This window comes from Cuculus canorus, chromosome 6, assembly GCF_017976375.1.
Source record: "Cuculus canorus isolate bCucCan1 chromosome 6, bCucCan1.pri, whole genome shotgun sequence".
NCBI classification, from domain to species: Eukaryota; Metazoa; Chordata; class Aves; order Cuculiformes; family Cuculidae; genus Cuculus; species Cuculus canorus.
In genome coordinates this window covers 21,753,743-21,768,069 of record NC_071406.1, presented here as the reverse complement: position 1 = coordinate 21,768,069, position 14,327 = coordinate 21,753,743, and the positions used below count along the sequence as shown (strand labels likewise).

General features: G+C 45.2%; 3 protein-coding genes across 13 annotated transcripts in view; 1 reads left to right on the top strand and 2 right to left on the bottom strand.

The window, feature by feature from the left end:
- UBR3 (ubiquitin protein ligase E3 component n-recognin 3) overlaps positions 1–2,434 on the bottom strand; it is a 111,785-nt gene extending 109,351 nt beyond the window's left edge. For 3 of the 5 annotated variants that reach the window (XM_054070536.1, XM_054070537.1, XM_054070538.1), the window contains exon 1: positions 1,911–2,434. In XM_054070536.1, the coding sequence (XP_053926511.1) occupies positions 1,911–2,338 (428 nt within the window). In that variant the 5' untranslated portion in view covers positions 2,339–2,434. The remainder of the gene's footprint in view (positions 1–1,910) is intronic. The other 2 variants (XM_054070534.1, XM_054070535.1) reach the window with 1 other exon arrangement.
- On the top strand, positions 2,432–7,532 carry METTL5 (methyltransferase 5, N6-adenosine). 6 transcript variants are annotated; one of them, XM_054070544.1, is made up of 8 exons: positions 2,432–2,516; positions 3,671–3,786; positions 4,438–4,552; positions 4,751–4,932; positions 5,330–5,412; positions 5,715–5,766; positions 6,349–6,398; positions 7,393–7,476. In XM_054070544.1, exons 2-8 carry the CDS (start codon positions 3,678–3,680, stop codon positions 7,444–7,446), a joined length of 645 nt encoding a protein of 214 aa, XP_053926519.1. In that variant the 5' UTR covers positions 2,432–2,516; positions 3,671–3,677; the 3' UTR covers positions 7,447–7,476. The 6 variants fall into 6 exon arrangements, with proteins under 6 accessions (XP_053926519.1, XP_053926517.1, XP_053926521.1 ...); XM_054070542.1 differs by having other exon boundaries at positions 2,497–2,617; XM_054070546.1 differs by lacking the exon at positions 2,432–2,516 and adding an exon at positions 2,636–2,892.
- Positions 6,415–13,617, bottom strand: SSB (small RNA binding exonuclease protection factor La). Of its 2 annotated transcripts, none has more exons than XM_054070540.1 (12): positions 13,245–13,445; positions 12,518–12,592; positions 11,001–11,104; positions 10,671–10,845; positions 10,419–10,526; positions 10,224–10,324; positions 9,919–9,990; positions 9,792–9,834; positions 9,113–9,253; positions 8,576–8,759; positions 8,278–8,409; positions 6,415–7,593 (listed from the first exon to the last, which is right to left on the bottom strand). In XM_054070540.1, exons 2-12 carry the CDS (start codon positions 12,581–12,583, stop codon positions 7,499–7,501), a joined length of 1,221 nt encoding a protein of 406 aa, XP_053926515.1. In that variant the 5' UTR covers positions 12,584–12,592; positions 13,245–13,445; the 3' UTR covers positions 6,415–7,498. The 2 variants fall into 2 exon arrangements, with proteins under 2 accessions (XP_053926515.1, XP_053926514.1); XM_054070539.1 differs by lacking the exon at positions 13,245–13,445 and adding an exon at positions 13,496–13,617 and having other exon boundaries at positions 6,416–7,593.
- Between the last annotated feature and the right edge of the window lie 710 nt (positions 13,618–14,327).

Below are 14,327 nucleotides of genomic sequence, written 5' to 3'. Positions count from 1 at the left end.
AGGTCTAGAGCAGGAAAATGGTGACTACAAAGAATCAGAGCCAAGATGATAACCTTCAAGCAACAGGAAAAAAAAGCAGAATTTGTGAAATCTCTAAAAAGAAATGTAAAAACAAGAAGGAATCTTAAGATACAGAGTGAGCAATCCAGAATTATACACTGTAAATGTTAAAAACATGAAAAGGGCTAAAGGAAATAATTCAGTATTTCTACATGTTCCCAGCATATTCTGCTAGGTATGCCACAACTCGGGATATATTAGGAAGAGATGAGACTGGTCATATGAGAGCATGCCATCTCACCAAGGCGAAGAAAATCAAGAGAAACTATTCTAGAAAGCTAATGAGAAGAGAAGCCTCACTTAAGCACTTCAAACTGTCTTCTGGCAAAGGCTTTATCTCTCCGGTGAATAAATAGGAACATAAGGAACTCCAAAAAGATACCAAGTTCTGAAATTTGAAGTTTATTAGGGAGGTAGCAGCATAATAACTGATCTAGTACTTGACCATTAACTACAAAGGAAACAAAGGAGGTTATAATTAGACTAGGCATAAGGAGGAATTTCTTCACTATGAGGGTCGTGAGGCACTGGCACAGGTTGCCCAGGGAAGCTGTGGATGCCCCGTCCCTGGAAGTGTTCAAGGCCAGGTTGGACGGGGCCTTGGGCAGCCTGGTCTGGTGGGATGTCCCTGCCCATGGCAGGGGAGTTAGAACTGGATGATCTTTCAGGGCCCTTCCAAACCAAACTATTCTATGACTCTTTGATTCTATAACGAGGTATCCCATTCCTCCTCTTCTAAGCAGGTCCACCAGTCCCACCTTTGGTCTCTCTGCAGAGTTACAGAACAGGAAGGAGATCTGACTTCCTCCAAACCCTGCACTGCTGTATCCACCCAAGAGTTATTAAATTCCTCAGTTTAAGGCCAAGAACAAAAAAAAACAGAGGCCAAGATGAACTGCAGACAGGGAAAACACAAAAATGCCTCCCTTGTACTCAATCTGCTCGTTTCAGCGTATTCCCTCAGGTGAAGCCCAAAAGTACCTGGGCACACCTCAGGGCAGCCGTGCCAGCCCAGGCAGCAAGTGGGAGCCGGCAGGGGCTGCCTCCCGTGCCCTCTGCCTCAGCAGCCGCCCTAAAGCGGGCACTCGGTGCGAGGGCCATGCGTGTCCTAAAACCAGGTACACGCACATCAACAAAGAAGGGAGCCGCCTCGCTGGAGTCCTGCAAGCCGGGCCCCGCGTTCAGCCCAGACAGGGCACGGCTCCCACCGACCCAGCCCAGGCAGGCAGGCTGCGGGGGGGCAGGCGCCCCGCTCTCCCTCCCTGCACACGAAGTCTTAGGGGGAGGTAGAAGCCCCGCTGCCCCGAATCTAACGGGGAGGAAGGAGCCCCGCTCGCCCCCAGTCTCGTGGAGGAGGCAGGAGCCCTGCTCGTCCCTCCTCCATACGAAGTCTTAAGGGGAGGCAGAAGCCCTTCTCGTCGCAAGTATAAGGGGGAGGCAGCACTGCTGCTCACCCGCCCTGCGCTCAGAGTCTCAGGGGGAGGCAGGCACCCCCCGCCCCGCTCGCCTCGGGGGGAGGCAGGCGCCCTACTCGCCCCGAGTCTAAGGGAGCAAGGCAGGAGCCCGGCTTGCCCCGAGTCTCAGGGGGGAGGCAGGAGCCCCTCTCGCTCCCCTGCACACCAACTCTTAAGGGGAGGCAGAAGCCCGGCTCCTCCAAGTCTAAGGGGTAGGCAGAACCGCCGCTCGCCCCTCCTGCGCCCAGAGACTAAGGAGGAGACAGGCACCTCCCGGCCCGCTCTGCCCGGCGCTCGGAGCCCCGGGGCAACCCCCCCGCCCCGCCCGGCGCTGGAGGCGGCGCCGCGGCCGCGCCCGGTCCCCGCCGCAGGCCCCCGCCCGCCGAGCGCGCTCACCCGGCCTCGCGCATGACGTTGCTGTCGCCGCAGTCGCAGGCGCCCCCCGCCTGGCTCCGGAACATGTTGTAGTCGTGCCCGGCGTGCTCGCCCTGGTGGAAGCACTCGGCGCAGAGGCTCATACAGGGCGAAATGCCGCACGTGCGGCAGCGGTAGGCCACGAAGTTGGCCGTCCAGACGAGCCCGCAGAGCGTGGCCGGGTCGTAGGCCCGCACGGCTTGCGCGAAGCCGTCCCAGGGCTCGCCGCCCGCCAGCAGGCAGCGGCACCACTCCAGCGCCTCGCCCGCGTCCCCGCCGCCCGACAGCGCCCGCTCCAGCAGCGCCCGCAGCTCGCCCGCCGCCGCCGCCCCGCCGCCGCCCTCGCCTCCCAGCGCCGCCTTCAGCCGCGCCGCCGTCGCCCGCTTCTCCCGGCCGCCGGCCCCCGCCATGATGGGGAACTGCGGAGCCGTCACGGCTGCGCCGGGGCTGCCCCCGCCGCCCTGCCCGCCCCGCCGCGCCGCCCTCTCGCGAGACCCGGCCCCGCCCCGCCTCCCGCCGCGCCCCGCCCCGCCGGCACCGAGGGAGACGGGGCACCGGGAGGCGCGGGGCGGGGTAGCAGCGGCTCAGGTCACTGGGGACTCTATCGCGTCGCTGCTTCCCCGCGAGGGGCGGAGTCGGTGCTGGGCTCTCTGGTGACCAGGGACAGGAGCCGGGGGAGCGGCAGGAAGGTGCCCCGGGGAATTGGGGTGGATATTGGGATAAGGTTTTTCCCCGAAGGGTGTGGAGCGCTGGAGCAGCTCGCGGGGCAGCAGGCACAGCACCGAGCCCGACAGTATTCCAGAGGCACTTGGACAGTGGCGTCAATGTTGGGGGGTGCTGCGCAGAAGCCTCGGGGGGCCCTTCCAGCTCGGGTCACTCCGAGGGCTCAGCCCCGCGCGGGGAGCGGGGCCGACCCGGGCCGAGCGGTGCCCCAGGGCTCTCTGCAGGATCCCGGGGGGAGAAGGTGAGCGGTCAGCCTGCCTGCCGCTGGCCGCCCTCCCACCGTTCACTCTGCACCCCCGGCGCGGGGGAACCGCGGCTTTCGCCGGGAGCTGTGGCAGCGGGCGTCGTGCTCAGCGACCGTGATGGCCAAAGCCAATTGGTAATGAAAGGAAGGGGAAAGGCTGAGGACAGGCTGAGAGAGCTGGGGATGTTCGGCCTGGGGAAGACAAGGCTCCGGGGAAACCTTGTAGCGGCATTCCAGTGCCTGAAAGGGGCCTATAGGAAAGCTGGAGAGGGACTACCTTTCAAGGCTGGTGGTGGTAGGACGAGAGGGTACAGTATAAACTGGAGAGGTCAGATTTAGACTGGACATTAGGAGGAGTTTCTTCACGATGAGGGTGGTGAGGCACTGGCACAGGCTGCCCAGGGGAGCTGTGGCTGCCCCATCCCTGGAGGCGTTCAAGGCCAGGTTGGATGGGGCCTTGGGCAGCCTGGGCTGCTGGGATGTCTCTGCCCAAGGATGGGGGGTTGAACTGGACGATCTTTCAGCTCCCCTCCACCTCAGCCCGTCCTGTGCCCCATCCGCGCTCCAGCGCCGCGCGTTCCCGTTCGCCGGGCGGCGGAAACGCGCTGCGCTCGCCCCGCCCCGGGGCTCGGTTTCCGCGCCGGGCGCTGTCGGAGTGGGTCGCGGTTATCGGTGCGAGAGCAGCAGGGACCGGGAGGGGCCACAGACACGGGCATTCAAGAGAATACGTAGTTCGTTTATATCATTGCAACTGATCACGAGTTATTTTCTTTAGCTAAACTATGAAGAAATTAAAGCTTAAAGAACTGGAAAGCTGCCTTCAACAAGTTGATGCCTTTGAAAGTCCAAAACTGCTCCTTGAACAGTATCCGACGAGGCCGCACATCGCAGGTAGACGGGACCCGCAGCGCCGGTCTCTTACTCGTTCTCCATCAGCACTTTAAAAACCAAAAGGTTTTTCTACTGCATTATCTCCTTTAAATCCGTTACACGGGATGTAGTAGAGAATTGTATCGAGCGTGAAAGTAATGAATTATTTTTAATGATCTGTTAATGTCTTTTCATTACAAGTATACTGTTAGTGTACGATGCAAAAATCATGTAAATTGATTTAAAAGATAACGTTAATGAAACATATTCATCTGTAAATAAGAAAGCTGAAATGGACTTATTTCGTGACACACAAGAAAAAGTCTATTTTCACACTCACCCATATTTTAATTATGATCTTTTACAGTATGTCTGTTGTTTCCCCCAAAATTTGGAGGCACAGTTTTTCCACAAACAATAGTTACCGTTCTATATGTATTCTCTCCACCAAACATGTAGAGGTTCTGTAACTTGTCAAAATGTTTGACTTGTTTTTGCACATGAATGACAGAATTACAGGCAGTGGGAACACCAGCTTAATTTTTCTTTACAAGAGACCTTTAGTTTTCTAAGTAAACCTTAGAGTTTTCTGAAGGCAGCAGTAGCTTTTCATGATTAATCAAATACCTACTTGATAATATTGACCTGTGATTTTTTTTTTTCCCCTCACAGCATGTATGCTTTATACAATTCACAATACCTTTGATGATATTGAAAACAAAACAATTGCAGATTTAGGATGTGGTTGTGGCATGCTGAGCATTGGAAGTGCAATGTTAGGAGCAGGGTATGTATATAATAATAAGTTTTAGTTGTGTATGTAAGAGTAGAAGCTATTTGCACTTTTACCAGCACTGAATTTATAGTATATGCTTGCTACATTTCCTAGGTAAAACAAGTTGTGTACATAGATCGCTTTCAAAACTTTACTGTAGAATTTAAACACTTATTTGCAAGAGACTAATATGTAGTGCTTTTTTAATAGATTGTGTGTGGGGTTTGACATAGATGCAGATGCACTGGAAATATTCAACAGCAATATTGAAGACTTTGAGCTCACAAACATCAACATGGTTCAGTGTGACGTCTGTTCTTTATCTGACAGCATGTCAGACACTTTTGACACAGTTGTTATGAACCCTCCGTTTGGTACCAAGCATAATAAAGGTTGGTAATTCTGAAAGTCACTTAGAAATTATTTGGAATGAAATAGCAAGGGAAACACTTTTACTGAACTATCTCCCTTCTTTATTACAATTACCAATTGTAATTACCAAGAGTTTTACTGATCTGGAATCAATTCCCTAAGCATCTGTTAACAACTTCGACATTGTAACTAATGATCACTGGGTTTGAAATAAACAATACTAGCTACTTCATATCTGTATCATCTTTTACTAAGAGCAATTGGTTACATTTTAGAAATACCTTATGTACATTACTGTATGTGGTGCAGTTTCTCAAATAGCTATTACTCCAGAAAAATCGAAGCACGAAGCAGATCTTTAAATCCTCTGTTTAAGCTTGTATTTAACAATGCTAACAGATTTCAACTTTCTTTTAGGAATGGATATGATTTTTCTGAAAACTGCTTTACAAATGGCAAAAACAGCTGTATATTCCCTTCACAAAACTTCAACACGGCAGGTGAGCCCTTCATTTTAGTAGGACGAGCATTAACCAGGTAATGAAATAACTGGCATTTGATGTTGTCTATAGCTTTACTGATTTGTTCACACCTTTACAGGGTATGAAACTTGTTTTTGGTAAACACTACTCATGTTTAATAACTGAGATCTCTCATAAATCAAAATAAGTATGTGATCTAATGTTTCAGCTTGAAAAACAAGAGCACAGGAGGCTTCTTAAGCATGTACAGAGGCGTAGATGTTTATAAGACAGTGTAAAAAGAACCTTGTAAATTTACTTGTATCTATTTAATATTGTAGCACATTCAAAAGAAGGCAGATGAATGGGACGTGAAGATGGAAGTCATAGCAGGTAAGATTAATTTTTTGTTAAAAAAAAAATAAGTGTGATTTAACACTGAAAACGACACAGGTCTTTTTTTAAGCAGCCTTTTTTGACATATACTTTGCTACCTAGCTAAAAAACAAGCAGGCACATAATAAATACATATTCTCTGCAGACTTGGAACCGGATTTCTTCCTGGACTAGGTTTTACCTTCAAACAGAAGGTACCTACCTTCCTGCTTCAAAAGATTGTTGCTAAATAGCAAGCAAAGTGCAGGCCAGTTCTCACACAAAAAAAGCATCTATTATAGTCACCTAAGTACTTTTCTGATGGTCATTCAAGTTATCTTCCCAGTTCTTAAGTACTGCCAGCTGGATATTTTATACAGTCATACAACTTAAGACATGGAATTTGCACAAGTGCTTGAAACACAACCGCATTTCAGCCATCCACTTAATGTGTGATGTGGCTGGCTTAAATTTCAGTCATAATCAAGTCCAGAGGTAAACACAGTTATCCAGTCAAGGGCAAGAGAAGAACATGGATGTAGGGTATAAGTCAACTACGAACCATTCTATTGTAACAAGTATTCTTGGTACTGTTCACAGAACTTAGATATGACCTACCAGCATCGTACAAGTTCCATAAGAAGAAATCAGTAAGTATAAAACCTAACATAACTGAGAAAAATGCACTAGGCAGGTAAATAAATTCTCAAGAAAATTTGAAGTTTTAGGGCTGTCTGTACTGGCCAAGGAATACTCACAGCACTTGGGAGAAACTGACAATGATGAATGGCATCAAGTTCCATTGCTTTTACTACATTTTGTAGTTGAACAGGGAAGTCACTGTAATCCAAGTCAAGGATATACACAAAGATTAAAGCCAGCTCTGCAACTAGATGTTAAAAAGCTAAGAGTAGCGTCCTTGACTCAGCTTTTAATAGTGATTTGCTTGATCCTATCTGCACCAGGAGTGTACACTGAACTAAGTAATGAAGGCCAGAGTAAGTAGGATTTTACAGCTACAGCGTTATTTCAGTATTCTATGCTCTACTGCAAATAGCTATAGCCAGTGAAGTCCCTCACAGAGCCATCTTAGAGGAGACAGGAGGAAGCTGTGCACTTCATCCTAAAACAGATCTAGTCCAAATGCTACGTTATGGAAGCTTAAGCCCACAGGCAAGTTTGTGGGTGCTGGCCTAGTAGATGTATCCCGTTACAAGTGAAGAAGCAAAGATCCTGGAATAGACAGAAGACTGGAAGATTATTAGGTATGCTGAGTAGCTAAGACTGGAAGTTTTAGCCAACTGTACCTATTCTTTTCATGACTTGAACTTAAGTGATGGAACCTGTGCTTCAGCTTGGGTACTTCAGTTACAGCTTCACACTACATTAACATCCAGGCTTCGGTAGTAAGCAGTTTTAAGTTCTCAATTTATTGGCAGCTGCTGTTTAATGTAACTGCAAGATTACAAAGTCCAGAACCTTTTACATTTGAATGAGGTGCCAGAGGAGTTGAGAGGATCTGACAGTATAAACAAAACTATAAATATAAAAGAGTTTTCCAGGGTGGTATGTTAACAGTAAGCATGCTTCTTAAACAGAAAAAATGCTGTAACCCAACAAAATGAAGCTTTCCTGTCATTACAGGTTGACATTGAAGTGGATTTCATTAGATTTTCTGCCAAGAAACTCTTGAACTGAGGCATGTCTTTAAATCTTTGAAAATGGAACAATAAAAACTATTTTTTTAGTATTACTGATCTCCACCTCCATTTTCTGTTTTCAATTGTTTTGGTGCAGGTTCTTCTTCCATTTCCTCTAGTGGTCTCTTCTTGGGGCTTGCCGGTTCTGTAAGATTGAACATGTAGTTATTTACGGTAAAGGAAAGCATTTCAGCATTACCTGAAATCTTCTGAAAAAACAAGCCCTTCCTATCATGCAAGTTCAAAGATGAGTCCTAGTTTATCCAAAGCCACTGCTCTGCTAGAGGGTTTACTTATTACTGTGACTTAAAGTTTTTAGATGTTCTAGAAAACTAACTTTGAAAAGCTGCTTCTCTGTATAACTTTACAGCAGGAGGGCAGATAAGAAGATAAAGGAATCCAATCCAAACAGGAGTAGGTTTCACTGGGTTTTGTTTAAGCAGGTGCCATGAGCAGAAGCTTAGCTCTTCACCTTCTCCAAGCTAAATACTAATATGAAGGACTGTTAGGCTTCTCATATCCTACCAGATAAAAAAAAAAAAAATCACCATGCAAGAGACTAGATCTGTAGCTATGTAGTGTTGCTGACAACCATCATCTTTCAAGGCAGGATGCTTTGAACAGCCCTGCTATCTAGTAATTGTTTTAATATGCTTTTTGGATACTTCTGGAAGGAATCAGGCAGAAGACCCTTACAGTTACTTTACTGATACTGACAGAGGACAGCCGTGGAAGGCCAGATCTGAAACACTTTAAGGAACATGGGTACTTCTCCAGAAAGCAGTCCCATATACTAAAGGAGCTGCATCCGCTGCACAGAATGACATACCTGTTTTAGTATCACCTTCGCCACCTTCTTCTTCATTCTCAAACTTTATTTTCTTGCCCTGAAACTGTACTTTCCCTTTGTATGCACCTTGAGGTACCTTTCCCCCTCTTCCTTTTCCTTTAATTTTGCGTCCTGTCAGGATATAAGATGTCAGGAACTTTGTATCATTTGTCTCTTAACTGCCAAGCTCATAAGAATGCTTTAAAGTCATGTTTAGTATGTATTCACTATTTACAATTACTTTCACAGAATGCTACTTCTAGGACATTATAAATGCTTAAATCAATAAAAGGAGGACCTTTTGTTTTCTGTTTCAGTAATTCTTGCTGATCTTCCAGTATTTTTTTCAGAGCTTCCTTCTCTGCATCTCCTTCTAGCAACTCCCATTTAACATCTTTGTTCCGAAGCTGTAAGTTTCCATTATGTGCTGCTTTTGCTTTTTCCAGAGCTTCTTTTGCAATATCCTTAAATAGGATAATTCCCTTAAAAAGAAGTGGTATTTGCATGTGAATGTTACTGCAAAAACATTTCAGCTAGAATGATGAACAACATATCCTCAGAAGTACCTCACCAAGTTCATTACTCTTGCATAATGTAAAATATGCCTATACTGAAGCAAAACCTTCAGACTGTCCTAATAAACATTAACAGTTTTGAACTTAACAACTGAAAAGGCTAGAATTTTTGTTCTTTTGACAGAATTTAAGGCAAAAATTTAATTCTCTAAATATCCTCCAGTTCCCCAAGTCAAATAATTTATTTGTTATAAAAGACAAGCATTTGGTTTCAGATCTCAATACAGAGGTCTTAACTCCTTGTCCAAGATTCTACTGACCTCCTTTGCACCTCTGACGAAGTGTATCCATTTGATTTCTCCGTGATCAGAAAATACCTCATGGAGATCTTCTCTGCATGTTTGATCATCTAGATCACCAGAAAACTTCAAAAGACATCCTGTCTTTTCTTCCAGACACTTCTAAATTAAATTAAAAAGACCCACATTTCTGTTGGAAGAGTCAAGCTTGAATATTAATTCCCCCCCAGTCCTAAGAGTATTAAAACATTATAGTGATAAGTGTTTAAGTCACCCCTTAGCACCATCAGTAACCCAAGCATTCTATGTAATTTATTTGTGCCGATCTCCAAGTCTTGCGTTATGTTACTCTTTCTTTATTTTTTTATTTTCTTTGCTTACTATGATACATTTATATGGATCACTTCTGAACAGGTAAACATGCCCGGTAATTTAGATTAAGGATATGATCCTTTAAACAAAATTAGTCTCTTGAAAAAAAGATTAAATGCCATGACAAAACAAAGTCTTCTGGCAGGTTAGCTGGAAAGGTTGAAGTGACTTTCTAGAAAGTGCTGTATACTACAGAATTTCAAGTTCCAAATATCCCATGTTATCTTTACAAAATATAGCTGCAGGAGCATAACGTATCGGATTGAAAATCCATACAAAAGCAAGCATTGCATAGTTCTCAGATACAGATATTTGAAGAAACTCATACCATTTCAGCATCTGCTGCTTGTTTCTGTTTTTCTTCTTTTTCCCTGTAGAAAAGTTAAACTAGTTAAGAGTTGGTTCAGGTGTGGTCAGATGAGCAAACTCAGGCACTTCAGCTGATAATGACTTACTGTTTAGCTCTTGCTTTAGCTTCCACTTTATTTTGTCTCCTTTCTTCATTCTTCTTTGTACAATACTCCTCCCTTCAAAAGAATATAATCTAAGTTAACACAATTTAAAGCATTGCATTATAAGACAACAGTAGCCAAGGAATAGTTGAAATTATCTTTGGGCATTGAGACACTGCTCTCCAAAAGGTAGAGCTGTCAATACCAGTACAACCACATAGCAACTTGCACTTCTCAGGACAACACACATTCTTGTCTAAATCCACCCTTGACCATTAATAGTTCACACATCAGTTAAGCGGACTTACTTGAAAAGTATAATCAGCTCTGTATCTTTGTACTTCTGGTTTGGGATCTCTGTGAACTTCTTTGCAGATTCAACGCTATCAAAAACTGCAAATATTGAACCCTGTTAAATGGTAAGAGATATTCAGTGTTAAATCGAATGGAATGCTGTCTCGGGTAACCCTGCCCCAGGTCTAACTGCTCATTACAAGAACTACCTTAAAAGTTTTCTGTAGTGTTCTCCTCATTTGAATGTTTTCAACTGGACCTTTATCCTCAAGCCATTCTTTGATATCGTCAAGAGTTGCATCTAGTGGGAAGCCTTTCTGCAAGAAAGCAACAAGCCTCAGTTACGTGCAAAAAACTGACAGAAATTATAACCTAGTATGAGTTAATTCAAGCTTTACTTAGGTGTTTTTCTGTCAAAAGTCATGCAGAACAGCACACAGCAAAGGAAGGAGTTCACTTACAACATACACAGATCTGTTTTTAATTGCAGTCTTATACTGGTCATTTAATTCAGGAAGGGGTTTGTTTGGAGATCTTCTGATTTTAGTTTTGTCTTCATTTATTTCCATTAGACCAGTCTTGGATTTTCTTAGTGCTTCTACAATAACATTAAAATCTTTTGAAAGCCGACTTAACCTATCGAGTAAGCAGACACAGGTTATGACAAATATCCAGGCAAAGCTGAAGCTAAATGTTAAAACAACAGAAATTGTACATGCAGACCAGGGACACTTGGTCCCAACTAGAGACTTTATTGCCCTTCCTTCCAGATTAGTTGTACTTTATTTTACCTGTTAAATTTGATCATTACTTCTAAAGGCACCCAGCCATCATCTAGTTTGATCTGTTCCTTTAGGAACTTGTCTCTTGGTAGATTGTGATTGCCAAAATAGTACTGCAAAAAAAGAAGGGAAAGAGAAAGATGGGAAAGAGATTTGTCTTTGTTTGGTCTTAAAAGCTCATTTTCATTTAACAACTTACTGCAGTGGATTGAGACATAACAAAATTCATGAATTTGAACAATTAGAAACTCTGAAATTATTACTTCCTGCTTTGACATTCTAGTTGTAGAAAAGTTGGCTGCAACACAAACTCTAAAAAAACCCAGTGCTTCATGCAATGGGATTAATGAGACGAAGGCAGACGGCTGTTTAGCAAAAGTGTGAAGCTTAATCTGTTAACATAATTATTCATTAATCTGATCAAGCACAGTCAAAAGTCAAATCTGTCACCAACAGATGCAGATTTTAGTCCATATTTAAGGAACTTATAAGCAAGAGTATTATATTTGCTACACTAATAAATCATACACATAGACTAGAGTTTCTAGGTCTCATTCAAGAAAGCACTGTAAGATAAGTTTTTCATTTACTTTGTTCTCATTAAGATTTTGTGCAGTACAGGAAGAGCAGAGTATCACATGGTTGACACATTGTTCAGTTCAGTACAAGACAGATAAGTTAAATTCTTTTGCACTAGCAGTCATGTAACTGCAGTCAAATACTTGAATCCATAAGCTAAGCTGAAGCCTTTCCACCAGCATCACTATGCTTTAAAAAGGCAGCACAGGTTTTACAATACCTCTCCCTCTGGTACACCTCAAACTCACAGTGCCACAAGTCTAACTTTGCCAGCTATTTTTCCTCAGTCTCTGGGTTTCTGTTTGTTTTGGATGTTTTTCATAAATAATGACTACAGCTCCATATGCTGATGACATTCACATACAGCTGTATTTTTGTCGTTCAGGAAGTTTTGGTTTAGGTGTCATTTTAAGTGATGTGCTCTGTTTGAGTGAAAAAAAAGTTAATCTAGATAAGGGATATAAGTTTAGTTGCAATTTGCAACAATAAATTACAAAGCAGTAAATCATAACAGCAAGTTCTGCAATGTGCTAATATTTTGACCAGTAAAGACTCCCCAAAAGGAGGATTTTCTCCCCAAAAAATTAAGTCACATAAAATTAAAATGCATGTTACCATTTGCATAGACACAATAACCTCAGTGAACACAGTAATAAATTGTTTAATGATACATTCACTTGCACCTAGAACACTAGCAAGTTAAACCTTTTGTGGTTTTGAATGGTGTTCTTACAGGCTACTCGAGACAAGTTTAACTTCCAACTTAGACTACAATTACGAATTATCTTAAAGTCTGAAATACCTATCATAGATGTGTGACAGACGTTTTTAAAGAGCTGAAGGTTGGAGTCTAACTCCCTATGAACTTCTCATCAGCTGTGTCCCTACCAATGAATGTCTCCAGAACAACATCACAGTCCAGATCTCAAACTACAAATTGAACTTACCTCAATTTGCTGACAGATTTTGCTTTCCAAAATAGACATGTTTTCACCATCTCCATTTTCAGCCATTTTCACCAGCTAGGTTGAAGAGAATTTATAACAAAGACAGTAAGTATCGCATAGTACTTTCCACAGACTTACATTCACATGTTGTATTTCACTGCATCCTCATCTAAACAGGGTGACAGACAAGTTTTTTAGCCATATGTTTATACTTGTGAGCCATCTTTACATATGACTGCAGAACTCAAAGGGGAAACTATGAAAAAAACCAAAGTAAAATGCTTCAGTTGTTAAGGCAGCATTTGGCATTCTACATTTAAGATAGTCATCTGGATCCAACTTCCAGATGGATAGTTTTCAGTTGCTGTGCAGCAGTAAGGAATAATAAAAAGCGGGCTCCATTGATCTGGAATCACAGTCTGAACAGCAGGCGAAATGCTACATAAGGTTTTACTGTACGTGCTTTCTCAGTAGGCCATGCCGAGTTATTCCTCCTGCGTGCCAGCAGCCTGTCCTGGTCCTACTCTAAATGAAAACGAGCTAAATTAACGCAAATAGACCCAAGAGGTAAATTATAAATGGAAAAAACACAGCAGGCCCCCTGGCCGGACCCTCTGACTCCACGCTGGTCCCAGCAAAACCCTCAGGCGGCTCTGAATCTTATCAATCGTTTAGTTTACAAATTTAACGTCTGGGCAGAACTTAGTAGCAGACCGGCATCTTTTACCGTTCCTGGAATGGCCTGGAGGGGTTTACGTTTCAAACAAGGCACCCGGAACCGCGAATCCCACGCCGCCCGGGTCACAACCCCGCGTGCGAGGCCCGCGCCTCTGCTACCAGAACGCGGCTCTTCCCGCCGGCTCCCGGGGCGCCTCCCCGCCTGTCCTGAAGCGCCCGGGCGCGGAGCGGCAGCGCAGCCTCTCCTCGCGCCCCGGGGCCGGACGGGAGGGGCCCCACAGCCCCCACGCCCGCACGAACCTGCGGCGGCTCAGTCCCTGCGCGCACGCGGCCCCGCTCCCGCTCCGCACTGCGCGCCCCGGCGGCCCCGCCCGCATCACGTGGCCGCCGCTTCCGGGGCGGAGGGCGGGCATCAGTCACGCCCTCTTCGGCTTCCTAGCCACGCCCCCAGATTGTCGGTCACGCCCCCCCAGATCAGACCACGCCCCCCACCAGAGACGCGAGTCAACCCAAACGGGCACAGTATAGAATCATAGAAGAGTTTGGGTTGGAAGGGACCTTAAAGATCATCCCGTTCCACCTCCCTGCCATGGCAGGGACACCTCCCAGCAGACCAGGCTGCCCAAGGCCCCATCCAGCCTGGCCTTGAACACCTCCAGGGATGGGGCAGCCACAGCTTCTCTGGGCAGCCTGTGCCAGTGCCTCACCACCCTCATCGTGAAGAAATTCTTCCTTATGTCTAGTATAAATTTGCCCTCTCCAGTTTATACCCATTGCCCCTAATCTTTATCACTGCAAGCCTTTGTGAGCAGTCCCTCCACAGCTTTCTTGTAGCCCCTTCAGGTACTGGAAGGTCACTATAAGGTCTCCTCTGAGCCTTCTCTTCTCCAGGCTGAACAACCCCAACTCTCTCAGTCTGTCCTCATATAGGAGGTGCTCCAGCCCTCTGATCATCTTTGTAGCCTCCTCTGGACCCGTTCCAACAGCTCCATATCCTTCTTATGTTGAGGATTTCAGAACTGGACACAATACTCCAGATGGGGTCTCACAAAAGAGGAATAGAGGGGCAGAATCCCCTCCCTTGCCCTGCTGGCCACACTTCGTTTGATCTGGTTGGCCAACTGGGCTGTGA

Bases quoted from the DNA above. Each gene is read 5' to 3' on its own strand.
- METTL5 (XM_054070544.1), top strand. From the start codon at position 3,678: ATGAAGAAATTAAAGCTTAAAGAACTGGAAAGCTGCCTTCAACAAGTT. The intron at 4,553-4,750 runs GTATGTATATAA...CTTTTTTAATAG, and splicing joins AGTGCAATGTTAGGAGCAGG to ATTGTGTGTGGGGTTTGACA. The intron at 6,399-7,392 runs GTAAGTATAAAA...CTGTCATTACAG, and splicing joins AGTTCCATAAGAAGAAATCA to GTTGACATTGAAGTGGATTT.
- SSB (XM_054070539.1), bottom strand. From the start codon at position 12,583: ATGGCTGAAAATGGAGATGGTGAAAACATGTCTATTTTGGAAAGCAAA. The intron at 10,846-11,000 runs GTAAAATAAAGT...CTTACTCGATAG, and splicing joins GTAATGATCAAATTTAACAG to GTTAAGTCGGCTTTCAAAAG. The intron at 9,254-9,791 runs GTATGAGTTTCT...AATTTAATTTAG, and splicing joins AAGCAGCAGATGCTGAAATG to AAGTGTCTGGAAGAAAAGAC.